Raw genomic sequence first — 18,494 nt, 5'->3', positions numbered from 1 at the left:
AGTCACTTGGACTATTTTAACAATGTTTTTAATAACTTTTCTGGGCCGGCAAGTTTCGATCCCATTGAAGCCTATGGAGGAGTGAGACAGCTCTCAGATTTCATCAAAAATATCTTAATTTGTGTTCTGAAGATGAACGAAAGCCTTACGGGGTTGGAACAACATGAGGGTGAGTGATTACTGACAGAATTTTCATTTTTGGGTGAACTATCGCTTTAAGTATTATTTCTCAGTACTTAAATGTATAATTACACTGTAACAAGGACACCTTAAAAAAAAGTGTAACCGTTTTTCATTAGGACATACAGAGAATCACATACTTGTTTGGAAATGCATTGAGATGTCCCATCCTGAAGAACCCTGATCAGGCAGACGTCAGCACTTTACTGTCAGAGCTGCAGAACCTCATCGAACAACAGCACTTAATACACAAAAACGAAACCTCCTCCGTTTTCTGGGCCTACAGCCATCATCTGTTCAAACAACTTGAAAACTTGGAGGGAGAAGTGAAGCTGCTGGGGCCTTCAGGCTTCTCTAGGCCTGGGTGCTACAGCCAGGTTTTACTGCAGATCCAGAGCATGAAGAAACTGCTGGAAAGTTTCTGCTCCTCCAGACCCCTCATTGAGCAGCGGACCTGGAGCTTGAGCCCCAAAAAAGACAGCAGCAGATGGAAGGGTCTGCCCTGGTGGTTTGTGTTTGTGGGTTGGCTTCTTGTTGCAGCCACAAGTGTGATATCAGGATACTTTACCATGTTGTATGGACTGAAATATGGAAAGGATCGTTCGATTAGTTGGATAATCACCATTGCGATGTCCTTCACTGAGAGCCTCTTCTTTACCCAGCCCGTAAAAGTAAAGAGCTGCAGTCTAAATGCTATATATTTGTATTGTATTCACAGTTATGTTTTTTGACTATGCTATTGTGCGTTTCATTTGGCAGGTGTTTTGTTTGGCCATTTTCTTTGCATTGGTGGTAAAAAAAATCAATTTTGAGGATGCAGAACTTGTTGACACTTTACATAAGAAAACAACCACTTGCTCAGGTAATTGGAAAATTAGGTATGCCGATCAAATAGCCAATTAATTGTGTTGAATATGCAGTTGTTGTCCTTCAAATCTTAAAGGGATAGTTCACCCAAAAATGTGAATTCTGTCATTATTTACTCACCCTCATGTCGTTCAAAACCCATAAGACTTTAGTTCCTCTTCGGAACACAAATGAAGATCTTTTTGATGAAATCTGAGCTTTCTGTCCCTCCATTGACAGCTACACAACTACCACTTTGATGCTTCAAAAAATTCGTAAAACTAATCCATATCAATTGAGTGGTTTAGTCCAAATTTTCTGAAGAGACTTGATCGCTTTTTACGATAAACAGATTGAATTTAGGCTTTTATTCACATTTAAACATTGATAAGTGAACATAAACAGAAGCTCAACCGAACCTGCTTGAGAACAAGAACAAGAGAACAAACCTCTTTCTGAAGCTGCGTAACACGAGATTGAACCTCATTGGTTCTCGCACGTCAAGCGAACATTTTTTGGTCTGTTTACCACAACTGATGTGTGAGCTGATGAATGTTTAAATGTGAGTTAAAGACTAAATTCAATCTGTTCATCATATAAAGTGATCGAGTCCCTTCAGAAAATGTGTAAATTTGTAGATTTCTAAATTTGACAATAATAATCATGCAATTAATCTAAAGATGTGGTCAAAAACATTACAATCTGTTCATTCTAAAGAATCCTCTTTTAAAGGATATTATTTCCGTAATAATACTCTTTCTAAAAGAACGCTATAGTGCACTTGTTTTTCATAGGGGAATGTCTCTCATATTCATTTGAATCTTTTATTTGTTACATTCAATCACAATCTCTTCAATAGATCTCAATGGAGTGCGACTTGCTAAAAGGGATTGTACACACAGCTTCTATGAGCCTCCACCTTCCAGTGATATTGAAAAGATTAGGAGAAACATGGTCAAACAGCAGAAAGCACGGGCGCTCATCATGGAGATTTTAGGTAGGAAAAAACAACTGTTCCCTTTCAGCCAATGACTATGTAAAAGAATGGTTTTGCACAGACCTGTATTTCCTTTGCAGTTTTTCTGGGGTTCTTGTGGATGCTGCTCTTGGTGGCTTATGGTCAGCGAGATGAAAATGGATTCTACCTCACACAGCACATCCGGCAGAGCTTCAGCAATGGCATTTCAGACAGTATGAACCACAATGATGTGTTCACCTGGGCTAATACTGTGCTTCTTAGTAACCTGTTTGGAAAATATCCAGGTAGTTCCATTATCTTGATTTGTCAAGAATATCTCAGTGCACAACAATCGTCTTTAATTTGTATTTAAAGTAGTCTTGGGCCATCAGATCTACTGTATAAGGACTTCTAATAGATTGGTTTCCTTAAAATCTTCTTCCCATTTTATACTATCCAAATAATAGTGGTAAAAAAACCTGTATATCAGGAGGATCGCAAGAGCTTTAGTTTAAACCCGTTAAGCTCCAGTAAATATCCACATTATTGACTGATGTGTTTAATGATTACTTCATTTACATTTCCAAGGCTTTATAACGGATGGAAACTCAAAACTTGTTGGCGGTGCTCGTCTTCGTCAAGTTAGGGTGACGAGAGACTCTTGCAAGATTGCTAAGTCCATGCGTCACGCTGTTCCCCACTGCAATGCCCCTTACTCTTGGGAAAATGAGGACATGGGCTCTTACGGTCCAGGCTGGGAAGAGTTTAATTTAGTAAATGGCTCTGAGGACACCGTCACAGCTTGGCAGTACCAAAGCCAGTCCACGCTCAAAGCAGTCCCCGTTTGGGGTATGATTGCACTTTATAGAGGAGGAGGCTATGTTATGGACCTCGGTTCTGACCTGCAAAACGCAAGCAGGTGAGTAATCGCATAAATACGACCTCCATTTTAGTTGGACCAAACAGAGTGGCTGCGTCCGAAATCGCATACTCTCTTGAGTAGGTACTTGTTTTGAATAAGTAAGTGCTTCACGACCACTAAAAAAGTATGTTCTATACACTGCCCCGCCAAAAAAAGTTGCTGTTTGGATTTAAGCAAAGCATTTAAGTCTATGATTGGATCATTATTGCAGTGATTATGTTTCTAGCATGTTATATGTTTGGCAACAGTTCTTCTAACCCTAACTGATGGAGTGTGTAGCTTTTCATTTCTTAAATAACCATGTAGGAAGACACATCATGGCCATGAGCATGAAGAATCATTTTCACACATGAGTCCAGACCTTAAATTCATTGAAAGTCTTTGGGAAGTGCTGGAGGAGACTTTACGGAGTTCGACTCTCAGAGTTGACCAAAATTGATGCACCTCTTGATGGAAATAAATGTTGAGATGTTATTTCCATCAAGAGGTGCATTCATTTTTGGTCAAGATCTTGAACTGACAATGCAAGAGTCAATCACTCTGTAAAGTCTATTCCAGCACATCCCAAAGAATACATTCGCCATGTTGTCATTATCATGTGACCCACCAGTGTCAGTTATGTCGCTTCACCTCTATTCGTAAATCCTCTCCTGTGGCCTCATGGGATAGTAAAGTGTCCATCATATGCACACTTCAGAATCTCGCCGGAAGTAGTAGGTCATTCGAGTACTTTTTGCCCACTCTTTTATGAGTTCTGTGAATTCAGACATATTTCTTTTTTCACATACTGTTTTTCGCCTACTATATAGTAGGGAAGTATGCAATTTTGGATGCAGCCAAGGACTCACTATTAGGTGACTCTCAATGCACACTAAATTAGGATAACAGAAAGTATTATTACAGAAAAATGAAACCTTTTACCTTTAAAACCCTGACATATATTAAAACATGTCAGTGCCCGTTTTGTCTCAAGATGCACACTAGTAATATTTTTTTTCTAAGGCATGTTTATAAAAGCTACTTAAATGTCCTAATTGAACTAAGATCTAACCCTGGCTTAATCTAAACCCTGTCTGTGAAACCGTGCCTACATATAATGATGTACTTAAGCCCTACTTGAGTGGGTCTAAAAAGCACTCTAAGGTTTAGCTCATTTTCATTGAGTTGCATAGCATGCATTTACGTGTCTGAAAACATTCCATTCAATTTACATTTAAGTATATTATTTTAAAGTCTATTATTTACATAATAAATACTCTGTTTAAAAGTATACTTCTCTTTCACAAGGGTTTATTGTATGCATGCTATCCTAATGACATGCTTCCCTTCAACCAACAGGAAGCTTCAATATCTATTTGACTCCACCTGGTTGGATGTGTACACAAGGGCGGTTTTTACAGAGTTTACGGTGTACAACGCTAATGTCAACCTGTTCTGCATTGTCACGCTGATTCTGGAAAGCACTGCAGTGGGTGAGGAAAAAGAACAATCATTCCCATTTATATAAAACCATCATGTTTTATTGCAAAGCTGAGCTTACACTTCTTATTTTCCAGGCGCATTTCAGTTTCGCAGCGTGGTGCAGAGTGTGCGTCTCTACCAGTCCACAGGTGGCTTTCAGTCGGTTCTCATGGCCTCTCAGGTCTTTTACTTCCTCTTCATCCTCTACTACATGTTTTTGCAGGTCAGCTCTCCGAAAGCATAATTTCATTGAATGACTTTCTTTCCAAATACAGGTTCCAAAAGGGGGGTTTCACTGCAAATGTCATTTAAGAAGCATTTTGAGTTAACCAAAGAACCTTTCAGTATTCAGTTCTTAAAATAACTTTTTTTTTTCTAAATGTGAAGAACATTTTAATAATCTAAAGAACCTTTTTTTCACTATAAAGAACCTTTTGTGCAATGGAAAGGTTCTATGGATGTTAAAGGTTCTTCATGGAACCATCGTTGCCAATATAGAAGCTTTATTTTGAAGAACACAAGATCAGAATGTTCACGCAGCTCTTTTCAAATATAATGAGAGTGAAGCATGACCAGGGTCTGTCAAGCTCCAAAACTGATAAAAAGAAACCATAAAAGTAGACCTTCTGACTTGTGCACTATATTTAAACTCCTCTTAAGCCATTCATCAGCTTTTCGCAAGGAACAAACTGAAATATTTGGAATGTAGTGCAAATGAGCTTTTTGACTTTTAGGATTCCTTTTTTATTATTTTTGGAGCTTGACTGACCATTCATTTTCTTTATGTAGAAAAGAGTAGCTTGAAGATCATGTCTAAACATTAGGGGTGTAAAGGTACATGTATTCGTTCCAAATAGACGTCACGGTTCAGTGCATGCAGTCAGACGATGAATACAGTCAGTCACAGGCGATCCACACTCCAATCCAGAAGGGGGCGCACGTGGTAATGCAACACTGTTTGCTAACAGCCAACACAGGAAAAAGCAGAAGAAGAATAGATGATCTCTAAGCAACAATCCAAAACAAGAGTTCAGATGGCACGCAAGACCTTGCTAGTAGCCTACACGCTGAGTTTCAATTCATTTTTGTGACGTGCTCCACAAACTTCACGGAAAGGAAACCGGGATGGCAGAAAGTGGCATCTGTTTGATTTCTTTATTTTACAAAAGCACAATCTTTTCTTTTTATTGTGAGTGTACACAAATAAAAATATACCCTTTACAGTTTCGAATGCTGTCTTACACTTATCTGTGTGACAATAAACGACAGAGTATTTTAAGTTGTTTCTGCCGTTATAATGATTTGTGTCGTGGAAGTCTCACTACTACAGTCCATGCAGTGATGAAATATGCGTGTCCTGGAAATGGGAAGTATCTTGTTCCGCTTCTCTCACTTTTTTCTCCTTCCGTCTTTCCATCTTTCCGTGAAATAGAAAAAATATTCTATTTATTTTGTACTTTTATAACACGAGATGCTTTTCAGTTTTGTAGCTGATTGTGACCAAATACCTTTTGTTTTTTATCAGCCCTACAAAAAATGCAAGAGTGCATTCTGTTTACTGCTTAGTGCTTAAGACACTAAAGGAGGCTGAACTGTACCAACTACTTTAGGGGGGACTAAATGCTTGGTGGATCAAACTGTAATTTGCACTACTGTCTGTTCAAAATAAATGAAAAGAAACCTAGCATTGGGGATTTGTTGCTTTTCCCCTGTTGTACCGTAGTAGTATCGAACTGTGACACCAAAACTGAGGTACGTACCGAGCCGTGACTTATGTGTACCGTTACACCCCTACTAAACATCTCCTTCTTTTGTTTTACAGAATAAAGCACTACTTAAGTAAATAATGACAGAAATCTAACTTTTGGGTGAACCGTTCCTTAAACTGCAATGCTCATATTAAACCATTCACATTTGTGGTTGAACAGGGAAAGCTGTTGAAGCGGCAGAAATGGGCATACTTCAAAAACAAGTGGAATCTGTTAGACCTGGCCATCATCATTTTAAGTTGGAGTTCATTATCAGTGTTCATCAAGAGAACAGTGCAGGGAGACCAAGACATTGAATACTACCAGAAACACAAAGATCAGTAAGTACCGGTAGATCTTTTCTTTTCTTTCTAATGTTTTGATATGAGCATGAATTGAACATCCCACGACCCTACATAGGACAAGCGGTTTGGAGAATGGATGGATGGATGGATGGATGGATGGGTAAACTGAACATGTTAAAAATGCTATTCCTGTCTTTTAGGTTTCCCAGTTTCCATGACACAGCTGTCATAGATGCTACACTGGGATATCTCATGGCTTTCTTGGTTCTTCTGGCCTGTGTGAAACTCTGGCATCTGCTGAGACTCAACCCTAAACTACACCTCATCACCTCCTCCCTGCAGCGGGCATGGAACGAAATGTCCAGTTTCATTGTGGTTATCTTCATCATCCTTGTGGCCTATTCTCTCTCTGTAAGGGGCAACAACTTTTTTACTATCAATAACTGTTTAAAGACAACATGAAACATAAATTGTGAGAGAGAATATAGGGCGGCTTCTGTCACTTTGAGTGATTTATTGCCCTTAAGCCCCGCCCCCTTTTTGACTGTGGGAATATTCCCACGCTTGCCCCGCCCCCTTTCAAGCAGGGGAATTTTTTCCACGATTGCTCCGCCCCTTTCCACCGGTGGCTTTTTTTCCCACGCTTGCTCCTCCCCTTATCGGCGTGAACAGAACCAACTTTTTTACTATCAATAACTGTTTAAAGACAACATGAAACAGAAGTTGTGATAGTCTTTTCTTCCCGGTTGGGCTGTATATCTGAGTGAAACGGCCTCTTGAATGAGAAAAAATGTAGGGCAGAGTTGTCAAAAGTACTGACTTCGGTACCAAGTCGTTACTGAAACGTGTCTGATTGGCCATTGTCTTGACGCGTTCAACTCTGATTGGCCATTGTGTTGATGCGCTCAACATACAGTATGATTAGCTTCAATGATCAACAATGACATATTTGACGCTCTTCAATAAGCGCTTACATAGATACACACACACGGGAGCGTTTAAAAGCAGGTGTCTATCAGCGGATTCCTATTATATCCGCTGATAGACGCCGCTTTCAAACGCTTCCGCGTGTATCCGTGTAACGGTACGATCCACTTTTGCGACACGACCATAGACTGTAAAAAATATGGACAAAGCGTCTGTGACGTCACCCATAGACTTTCTGAAGAACGGTTTTGAGGCCGTTTATGGGGGGTATGGGCGGCGCCATCTTGGAAAATCTTGGGAAGTCCTAACCCCGCCCACCTTCTGGCCAATCCATATATGGGTAAAAGGGCGGGCTTTGTGTGAGACTGAGCCGGTGTGGTGAACAATCGGTCCGGCTGAAGAGATGAGTCCGGGTCATTTTTTACAGTCTATGGTACGGGCTAACGTGAGCTCTTTTTGTGTTAATATGTGGTAGCTATTATGTAGAATGCTAAATCCCGCTGCTATAATCTCAAATTGCGTCAATAGCAGAGGAGAAAGACCGCGAAATTTAAAAATACTACTGTTATTGTGTCACGAAATGTAGTTTTAAGAGTTTTTTAGTTGAGAATGTAGTTGTTTTAATCTCAAATATGTTGTTTGTTTATACAGATAGCGCCTATTTAAAATTTTGATCTGACGTTTTCGGAGTTGTGAGATCCAAGGGATCACCGGGCGCTCAGCGCTCATGTATCCCGGCTGGTACCTCGGCTAGTGTTGCTGACGTCTCTAGTCTAGTGGAGTGGTTAAACATGAGATATAATTCGTCTTGTGTAGGCTATATCTAACGGACGATCTTTGATCTCATTAATCTATAATTTGTTCCCCTGGCAAATCGTTTTATGGCTTCTTATACCTTAGCTACTTATACTTTCATAATGGCTATCTAAGCTAACTAAAAACACACTAACAACGAGAAATGTTTAATTTCACAATCTATAGCTTCGGTTAAATACTAGTATATGAAACGTATAAGTTAAAATACATGCTAACTGTTGCAGTGCCACTGCCCACAAACATTGATGCTAAATAGTGCTAACTAACGTTACGTGAAATAGCAGTGGATTGTCACTTACCGGAAAAACTGGAGCGAAATCCTCCTGCAGTGTCGGTTAGTGCAATTTATAGCAGAGCAACCCATTTTATGTACGATATTTCAATACAAATGTTCAGAAAGGATACAGAGGTGGTATGATGTGTTGTCAGATCATGGCCGAGACGTCAAATTTCAGGAATTCCACTCGGCGGAGTCAGCGCTGCCTATGCTCGTTATCAGCTGTCAATCAAGCTGTCAATCAAAGTTAACCACGCCCTTATTTGTCATACATTTTATATCTAAATACGATCTAAACTAACGAGTTAGAAAAAAATTCACCCCCCTCACAGTTGTCAGGCACTCGGAACCTATCGAAAAATACAATAAAAGTCCATGGGACCAACCTGTAAAAACATGAATTTATGCAGTGAAAACGGACATTTTAACATGGGGTCTATGGACATTTGCTCCCTTTTGGTACCTTCCCCTAGCGGATTTTCAATGTATTGCAGTTTTTCGCACTTCCGGGTAGGCTTCATTTTTCAGATTAGAATGTTGCCCCTTGGACACGACTGAAGCGTGGTGTCGCGACGCCTCCCCTCATTTGTATGTTGATGGGCATTCCTCAAGTTTACCGCTATGGGCGTGGTTTTGAGCCAGCGGCTCATGATTCGCCCAGTCTCCATGTGCTCTACTTCTATTGGATAGTTGCGTGCAACGAATTAATTTGCATAAAGATGGGCATCGGCCAGCTTTTTTCCAAATGCTGCGCCGTCTTCCCGGAATGCTTTGCGGGTGCGTTAAAGTCGCTTGACGTCACCCATAGGCAAGGGCGCCGTAAAGGGGTGGAAGGTTAGGACGATTCTAAGGGCCCAGGCTGATTTAGGGCCCATAAGAGCAGACCCCCTTTTTCTTTTCTTATTTCTTTTCTCTTTTTTATACATACATTAAATGTGCTAGGGCCCCTCATGCACTAAATGTGTATTTTGTCCGTTTTGACCATAGATTTAATATTTAAAAAACAAATAATGTATTTACTGTTTCAGTCACACCCCTCCCCCTTACAATGGTTCATTCCACCTGCGCTGTCCGAGCTACGATCGCTAGTGTAACGTCTCTTGCTTATTGCACTTGCTATGATGCAGCGCAGACAGTGACACACGCAGGCATGTCACATCAAAAGTTAGGGCATCAAAAAAGGAAAGGAAAGAGAAGACAGAGAACGCCGAAGTCGACAGTATGTCACACAGTTTTTCAAAAAGAAAGGTATCTTGCCCTATTCCTGTATTCCAAAACTTTCAGAGTTACTTATTTTTGTTGCTACATGACCTGCTTTTATCTAGCTAGCTTAGTAAAATAATTACTGAATTATGATTTACATCCAACAATAATAACATCTCTGGGTTATCATGTCTCTACACCATGGACTGTAAAAAATAGCTACACAGATTCAGCGGCTGCTGCACACCCACGTCCTCCTTCTCCCCCCGTGCGAAATTCGCGTCCGATATTTTAGCACGTTAAAAAATAAATAGGCCTACAACCTCACGTTATGTCAATCACACTTGCACACTGCCTCCGAAACTTTCGTCCGTCAAAAAAAAAAAAAAAAAAAAATCGGATCGGATCGGGTTCCATTTTCTGCGTTTTTCGCATCCGTAACAAGGGTTTGAATGGTGTTTTGACAGTTTAGAGCCACAGAATGACGGATACGAAAAAACGCATGCGAAAATTTCGGATTCAGTGTGCAAGGACCTTCAGCTGAACAAGGTGAGCCTGAGCGCGAAACTTCACGAAGATTGAAGCCTCTCAACACGTCTTATCTACTGTGTTCGCCACATGATAACTTTACAAAACACGCTTCAAAAATCTCAAAATCAGTTTGCCGTGTGTGTCGTGTGTTCTGTGAAGTGGCAGTGCTGCTGCTACGATCGATTATGTCAAACTTGACGTTCTTAATATGAATAAAATGCCCCAGAAAAAAATAATATAAAAAACCGAATAAAACATGTGTCTGTAGTAACCATTGGCTATAAGGAGTTTACAAAATAGATATTTTAATATTTTATATTATGAAAACTAAATAGGCCAATAGAAATAATATGGTTATTACGTGTGTGTTTGACTTATAAGTCAAATTTGTATAAATACAAAAAAAAAATGTCTTGTTTTTGTAGGCTTTGTACTCATCTTTAGACATTTTAACTACGCAATGTGCTAAGTATCTTTTTTAAAGTATACAGGGCATCATAGGCGTAATTCTATGGGGGGACAGGGGGACACGTCCCCCCCAATATTCAAAGAAGGACAATTTGTCCCCCCCAATATTTGATCATACTGTATGATTATGCGGGCAATATCGATGTGATTGCAAATACACTGTAAGAAAAGATACACCATATCTACTCAATAAAAATGAGGCAACAGATTACAAGCAATATTATTAATTAAATTTCACAAGGTTTGGAATTGAGTAAATATTAATTAAATGAGACCCTTAATAGTTATCCATTTAATAGGAGTAGATTTGAATAGATTAATTATATAAATTAATTAAAACCTAAACAAAAATATTGAGTTGATTTGAAAAAGATAAACTCCCTAATGTGTAAATAGTACTAATAAAAATTAATTTAATTCTACATATCATAATTGAGTAATTATCATCTACATTAATCTGTACATTGATTTGAATTTAATAAATGCAATGAATTAAATCTAAATACTCATTTCTTATGAATAATATGGCCCAGAAAGTACAGAACTTAAATACTCAAATAAGAATTTTATTAACAATTAACTTTTGTGCTTTCAACACACTGTAGCACATCATTGTACACTGCAACCAGTCTCATTTCAAGTCAGAAGTTGGATCTTGCATTTCAAACCAGACATTTGAAAAGGACAGAATGCTGACTTCAACTATTTAAAAATAAAAAGAGCAATAAAGATTTTTAAGAAAAATACTTCATAATGGCATGTGCCAAACCATAAATTATAAAAGTGCATAAAAGTTCATTTGTACTTTGTCAAATGTGCAATTCTCAAGCTCTGTAGAAGATGGACATTGTGTAGCACAAAAGTCTGCACTGCAATACAGTCTCATTTCAAGCCTGAAGTTTGCTCTTGAGGGACTGGACTTTGTTTGAAAGCTTTGAATCATCCAGTTTCAAGAAAAGTTTTTGGAACACCTCAAAGGTGTACTTCAGCTGTCTGGGATAATCAACATTCAGCGCGTAGGTCAAGCCAAGGAGGACAGAGCAAGCCCTTGCAATATCTCCAAGTCCTGTGATGACTTCCATGCCTTCTATGACGATCCCAATGTTCTTTGGGCTGTTGCTTGTAGAAGGCTTTGGGGTCACAGTAATGGCCATTATGACCTGTTCAAGTTCCTCCAAGTTCTCAGTGTCCTGCAACAAGAAATTGTTATTGTATTAGTATAAAACTGTCAGAAATATATTGCAAGCATATCACATTATTAGAAAATTCATTATTGTTTTCATAGCTTATAAATCTATTTTATTAGATTTTATTTTCTCACAGGCCTTGGTGTCAAATTATTCTTTGTTTTGTTTTCTTCTCTATTTTGATGTTTTTGAACAGGGTTCATGCAGGTTACAATAAGTCAAATTTAAGACCTTTTTAAAGACATTTTAAGACCATAAAGATGTAAATTTAAGACCTACACGATGCATTACCAAAAAATATTCAGATGAAAGAAATTCTGAAAAAATCATCATTCATTTAATTTACAGATAAAGCAATCACATTAACCTTCCACACCCAACAACGTGTCAAATGGCCAAAACCTTAGGCCCAAAATGAAAATAGGCTTTAACAAAATTTCAAAACGTACTAATACTACACAATGAAATCAAATCACCAAATAACAAATAAAATTAGAATCAAAATGTACTTTTTGCAAATCAGATATGAAACAGTATTCTGTTACTAAAATGTTTTCAGAAACTTTTAGTATACGGTTTAGCTGTAAAATGAGAGAGTTTGTGCCATGTTAAGCGTCCTCCCCTCCTGCTAAAGTTACGTTAGCTAACTAACTTAAGTGCTAGCCGCTATGGACGGACATTACCACACTAAAATTAACAGATTTATGCATGAAAATAAATAAAATTGCAGCTCTAAAATGTAACACTGTTAATAGACTGACTTCACGTGGATTTAGCCAAGTTACCTTCACAGTTGCAAGTTGCAACAAAACAGTGAAACAACAAAGAGAAGTTACGTTACCTGCCTCGGGAAGACGAGCTCCACATACGGGAAAGAAAAGCCAACGGAAGTGCATCAAGTGCCGTCTGAAATATAAGATGCTCTTCCAGCGATAACCCCAAATATGTCTCTTTATGGAACCTTAAAATTAAACACAATGTACTTATTTACGCAATTTCATAAAAACATACTGAGGATATGATATTAACACGCAAAGGACCTAGGAACCATGATAGTGGAAATGCTAACCCACATCCTTCAAAATAAAAGTTTGACTTCGATACATAAGAATTCTTCCAAAATGTATAATGCTGTGCTCATATTATAGCGCAACAAAATCACACTGCTACATTAATATGTAGCCTTCCAACAGAAGCCAACTTTGTGTTGCTGCTGAGTCTCTTTTTCTGTGATAACTCATTTTATATTGTAATATAGCACTAACGTTACATGCATTCTTCTTACTAGCCCAGTGATAAAAGAAGTTTTCTTACCTTAGTCAACCAGTTAAATTTAGCAAGATGAGCAATGTGGAAGAAGACGAACATTCACTGTCTGTAGCTCTTCAAATGTCTTGTGGCTAGGTAGCCTGCTGCATTTTTTTAAAAAAAAGGCGCACTTTGACAGGAAGTGCTTTTCATTTAAAATTTACCTGATTGCATTGATTTGAATTCACTCAATATTCTCTCAATTTGGGATTAGATAAATATAATGCTTAAGTTTTATTTAACTACAATGGGTAGATTTTATTCCAAACATTTTTATTTGAAATTTAATTAAATATTTGCCTCAAAATCAAAAACACAATTATATTGAATACATTTTAACCAAAAACATTAATTCAAATCTACATGACCACAGAATCATTTCTTACAGTGTACGTCTTTCTTTCCAGCTCCGAAAATATAAAATCCCGGGCGGTCCATTTGCCAAATCCATTCGACTGGCCTTACACTATACATTAACAAAATCTATTTCTCCTGAAATCCATGTCATGTTTTCCCTATACCTTTAGTAGCTCGTGCACCGTCAGTGAGTTAGGAAAAACCAAACAGAAGAAGAGTTAGGAGCGCGAAATCTGACAGAGCAGGTGACGGCGGTGTCGTCTCTCGTCTCACATGGTGAAATCTCATATGGCAGGTGACGGCGGTGTCCTCGCAAAGAAACTGAAGTAGGCTACAGTTGTAAATTTATGTTTCCATTTATGTGTATTGCCAGAGTTTTTCCTGCATAGAGAATAATGAGGCGGCCGCCTCCGTCAAATTTCGTGCCGCTTCCGGCTCTCGACAAAACTCGGACAGACAGTCACATGGTCAGATACACTTTTCCCACCGTGATGGTTCTGTTGCGGTTATAAAAATATTTAAAATAATCTAATTTAATACAGTTATAATTTTTCAATGTAAATTATTTAATTTGATTGGTAACAGCCTAGTGTCTTATTATTTTAATTGGATATATTTATCAAATTTAAGAATTTGAAATGAAAGATGGAGCATACAGTTAATAAAATTAGGGGGGAAAATGCCCTTTATAAAGGTAAAAAAAACTATTCTGAGTGTTTTCAAACAGTGATGTAATGAAAAATGGACAATTTAAAGTTTGAATGGAGAAAAGCCACTGTTTAGGCTATTAAGGAAATATAATTTTGCCAAAAGAAGAACTTTTATTTTAAATAAATGTTCATTTTAAATCAGCCTATGTCAGTGTGATATGTTACCATATTGTCATGCTTAACACTAAGAATTTGAATAATTGTAATGTGATGATCAGATGCAGATCTAAATCAGAGAATATCATAGGTTCGGGCGGTTTGCGGGTGGATTATTTATTTTTAACAGTGGATTCGGGTGACTCAAAGTGCACCAGATTAATGAATTTACCTTTAAAATGTACAAAATTTTCTTCCGGGGGAGCATGCCCCCGGACCCCCCTAGAGGTAACTTACCAAGTACACTTAACAGCATTACTGTTGTATGCTATTAAGTGTTCGGACTCTGACTTTTATTTGATTTTGATAAAAAAAAATGTGTGCATGCGCCAACACAAAAAGTCCCACAGCTGTCCCCCCCAATGTGTGATTGACAATTTCGCCCTTGCAGGGCATGTTTATTGGGTTAAATTTTATCTGTAAAAAATGTAGGGGGCCCAGAAATTTTGGTTTCCATAGGGCCCAGAATTTCTGGCGGCACCCCTGCCCATAGGAATAAAGTGGAGTGTGGCGCAACAGAAGTGTCGCACGGACAAGTGGATCCGTACCGTAATGGCGGTACTATAGCCGTTTCTCAATATGCGAACTTGTCTGTACTTGTGTTCTTGTGGACTTGTGAAACGTCATCAGTCGCTGCCCTAGTACTGTTCCAATTCAAAGTTCACATCTAGCCAAGTCCAGTTCGAATCCCCGGATGTGTTCTTGATCCGCCCCTTTTACCGAGGATGCATCGAGAGGTGACTTGTGCGGACTTCAGACAGCCAGGTATCCCAGAATGCATCTCACACCAACCAGCAAGCGTCAATAGCAGAGGAGAAACCCCGCGTAATTTAAAAATACTGCTATAATTGTGTCACAAAATGTAGTTTTAAGAGTATTTCAGGCGAGAATGTAGTTGTTAAAAGCTCAAATCTTTGGTTTATTTATAAAGATAGCGCCTATTTGAAAATTTGATCTGACGTTTTCGGAGTTTTGAGAACCAGGCAATCGGACGCTCGGCGCTCGTACCCCGCCGAGAACAGCCTCTCTCGGCTAGTGCTGCTGACTTGCCGGTGGCTCGGATGTCTAGTCTAGTGGTTTAACTAACATGAGATATAAATCGTCTTGTGTATATCCAACAGGCGATTTATTTATTTTATTTGTCTCATTAATGTATAATTTGTTCCCTGGCAAAACGTTTTAGCTGAGAGCAAAGTGAAGTTTCGTAGCTTTATTTAACGTTAGTCTATTTAAATTTAACGTTTTAGCGAGAACTGACTTATGTTTGACTGAATCGTTGGCTTTATTGTTGTATAGCTTCTACTTTTAGGCTAGCCTACTTATAGCCTACTTTTAGAATGGCTATTATTGATCATTAAAACTGACATTTAACAAAAAAGGTTATGTCATTTTATTTTATATATTTAAAACATAGCCTATACAATATTTTATTATAGTCTGCATGTTGCCTATTCTCTTCACTGTATATACATATATGACACAACCCTGTATCTTTTTGCTAAATATTCGTTTTAATGATCAAGATTATAATGTTTTTTATTCATCATATTTTTAAAATGAAAACAAAAAGAGTCAGAGTTGTGCTTTATATTTCGTGTTGTTGTAAATATGCAGTGAAGATAATCAATTGCGTTTCCTGAACCACATTTGTGTGGCCATTATGTTAAAGATTTTTTTTAAATGAAAATGAAAAGAGGCAAAGTGGTGGTTTATAACATATTTCGTTTTATTTGTAGCCTAAAGAGATAACCGGAGTAGCCAGAGCGAGCTGCACGAGTGACGCTATCAAGTACGCCGCTGTTCCATTTGCAGAATTATCGGACTTGTGTCCTCCTGTCCTCGGGAGTTCGTTCTCCTGAGTCGAACTTGTCAGTCCGAACTACCAAGGACTCAAGTCCGAACTTTGCGTACTTGGTATTGAGAAACGGCTTATGACTTTGACGCGCCCGCAAAGCATTCCGGGAAGGCGGCGCTTCATTTGAAAAAATGTTGCGCGTCAAAAAGCTGGCCGATGCCCATCTTTATGCAAATGAATTCCGTTAAACGCGACGCGTCTATCCAATAGAAGTAGAGCATATGGAGACGGAGGGAAGTCTCTCGCAGGTCCTCTGTTCTGATACGCTACATTTCCCGCTCGGTCAAAACCACGCCCATAGCGGTAAACGCCCATCAACATACCAATGTGGGGAGGCGTCGCGACACCACGTGACAGTCGTGTCGGACAAGTGGATCAGCGCCGTAAGCGCTCGATGAAGAGCGTCAAAGACGACATGTTTTTGAAGTGTTGATCATTGTAACCAATCACAGACATACATGTTGAGCGCGTCAACATAATGGCCAATCAGAGGTGTTTAAGAATCCATTCAACAGTGCTCAAAATGCAAGAGGGAAATGCTGGTATCGTCACATTTTTTAAATTTCAGTACTTTTTGACAACTGTTGGCAGGACATGATTTTGTCCATGGGGAATTGATCGGTTTGTTTGGATGGTTTCGTTTTGCTATTGGTTTATCTCATGTGAGTGACAGGTTGTCCCGCCCTCACACCAGTAAATACATCAGACTTCCATTTTGGGTGCATTTCAGTCATTTTTTAAAAAGGTTTAATACCATTTATCTGTTTTCGATAGTGCAATCTAATATTTGGATGGAAGCTGTACTCGTACAAAACGTTCCCAGATGCGCTCAAGACAATCTTCAGTTTGCAGTTTGGCTTGTTCAATTATGATGAGGTATGTACAATGATTTACAGGCCAAGACTGAGAAAGTAACACAGAAAAGCTGGTAAATTACTTAACATGAACTAACAATAAACAATTATTCTACAACATTAATTAATTTTAGTTAATGTTTACTAATACAGTTTTAAGACCAAAAGTCATATCTGTTAACAGTTAATGCACTTTGAACAGTTTTATCAACTAACATTAACAAATGCTGTAAAATATATTTCTCATTGTTATTTACTGCGTATGTTACCAAATGAGACCTTATTGTAAAGTGTTACCGAAAAGCTTTTGCTTTTTATCTACAGGTGATGGAATCTGATCCCGTGCTTGGCGCTCTCATCATCTCCACTTGTGTCATCTTCATTACGTTTGTGATTCTGACCCTCTTTGTCTCAGTCATCCTTGAGGCGTTCAGTGAAGAACAGCAGGATCACCAGGTGTTATACGAGTCACTTTCATATTTCAGTCTAACTGACTACTGATACCGAGTAACTACTGTTAGCTGCATTTACACTGCAGGTCTTGATGCCCAATTCCGATTGACTTTATCTTCTTTTAAAAGTGACCCATATCCTATATCTGCATTTACATTATATACTGGGTGGAACAACCCAAGGTAGACGTACTGACCTGGAAAAGCTTAGTCTGAAAGGGAAGTAAAAACGCTGATGGATGCAGACAAAATGAGAATACAATCTTTTGCTTTCCACATCATCTTTAAAGGTCAGCAAAACACTGAGTTGAGCCTTCGTCCTCCATTGCTCCATTGAAAAGAGTAATTCGCCTCCCATCACTTTCAAATGCATGTAACAGATTCATATCAGATTTATTTCCACATACGAATGAGGCCCGAAACCGATCTGAGAATATCGCAATCCATGTGCTTTTTTCCTGCTTGTATGTTCATGGGTCATATCCGATCTGTTGGGAATTGGGAACCATGAAATGTAAAGGCGGCCTTAGTCTACACTGGTTTCACCGCGTTCACTCTGAAGGAATCACTCACATGGCTGGGCACTTGTAATGACACATCAAGGATGTAAGAGGCTAAAAGCAGGTTTAAAACTTGCCCCATTGAAGTCAACAGGGTGCAAATTTTAAAAAGAGGATAACACGGTGTAGGCAACACCGATTTTTGTCGTTGTTCTCTGTACTGACAGCACTCCAAATTTACAAAAAAATGTTCTCCTTTAAGTTTTAATAACTGAAATTACTCTTCTGATCCTCAGCCTTCAGAGGAAGAGGAAATCGTCGACCTGATGTTGGTGAAGATCCTCAGTCTTTTTGGGATCAAATGTAAGAAGAAAGAAGCAGAAGAAATTCATCATAGTGACAAGAATACCTAGTCCTCCTCATCGGCCTGTGCTCCTCAGAGGATTGCGTGTACAAACTGACCTTCTGCATTG

At 38.7% G+C, this 18,494-nt stretch overlaps 1 protein-coding gene and 1 long non-coding RNA gene across 2 annotated transcripts in view; one reads left to right on the top strand and one right to left on the bottom strand.

The window, feature by feature from the left end:
• Nucleotides 1–18,434, top strand: part of pkd1l2b (polycystic kidney disease 1 like 2b) — a gene marked incomplete at both ends in the record, with an annotated part of 45,808 nt that extends 27,374 nt beyond the window's left edge. Inside the window, 12 exons of the mRNA XM_079865835.1 lie at nt 300–851; nt 940–1,042; nt 1,886–2,023; nt 2,104–2,289; nt 2,573–2,903; nt 4,245–4,378; nt 4,463–4,590; nt 6,296–6,456; nt 6,621–6,831; nt 16,990–17,091; nt 17,394–17,525; nt 18,318–18,434. Of these exons, the coding sequence (XP_079721961.1) occupies nt 300–851; nt 940–1,042; nt 1,886–2,023; nt 2,104–2,289; nt 2,573–2,903; nt 4,245–4,378; nt 4,463–4,590; nt 6,296–6,456; nt 6,621–6,831; nt 16,990–17,091; nt 17,394–17,525; nt 18,318–18,434 (2,295 nt within the window). The remainder of the gene's footprint in view (nt 1–299; nt 852–939; nt 1,043–1,885; nt 2,024–2,103; nt 2,290–2,572; nt 2,904–4,244; nt 4,379–4,462; nt 4,591–6,295; nt 6,457–6,620; nt 6,832–16,989; nt 17,092–17,393; nt 17,526–18,317) is intronic.
• LOC307155106 lies at nt 11,175–13,934 on the bottom strand. Its single transcript, XR_013820463.1, has 3 exons — nt 13,144–13,934; nt 12,671–12,790; nt 11,175–11,832 (listed from the first exon to the last, which is right to left on the bottom strand). It is a non-coding gene; the product is annotated as an uncharacterized lncRNA (long non-coding RNA).
• Nucleotides 18,435–18,494: the final 60 nt, after the last annotated feature.

The sequence above is a fragment of the Squalius cephalus genome (genome assembly GCF_949319135.1).
Source record: "Squalius cephalus genome assembly, chromosome: 3".
Classification (NCBI taxonomy): domain Eukaryota; kingdom Metazoa; phylum Chordata; class Actinopteri; order Cypriniformes; family Leuciscidae; genus Squalius; species Squalius cephalus.
This window is presented reverse-complemented; position numbering and strand designations above follow the sequence as displayed.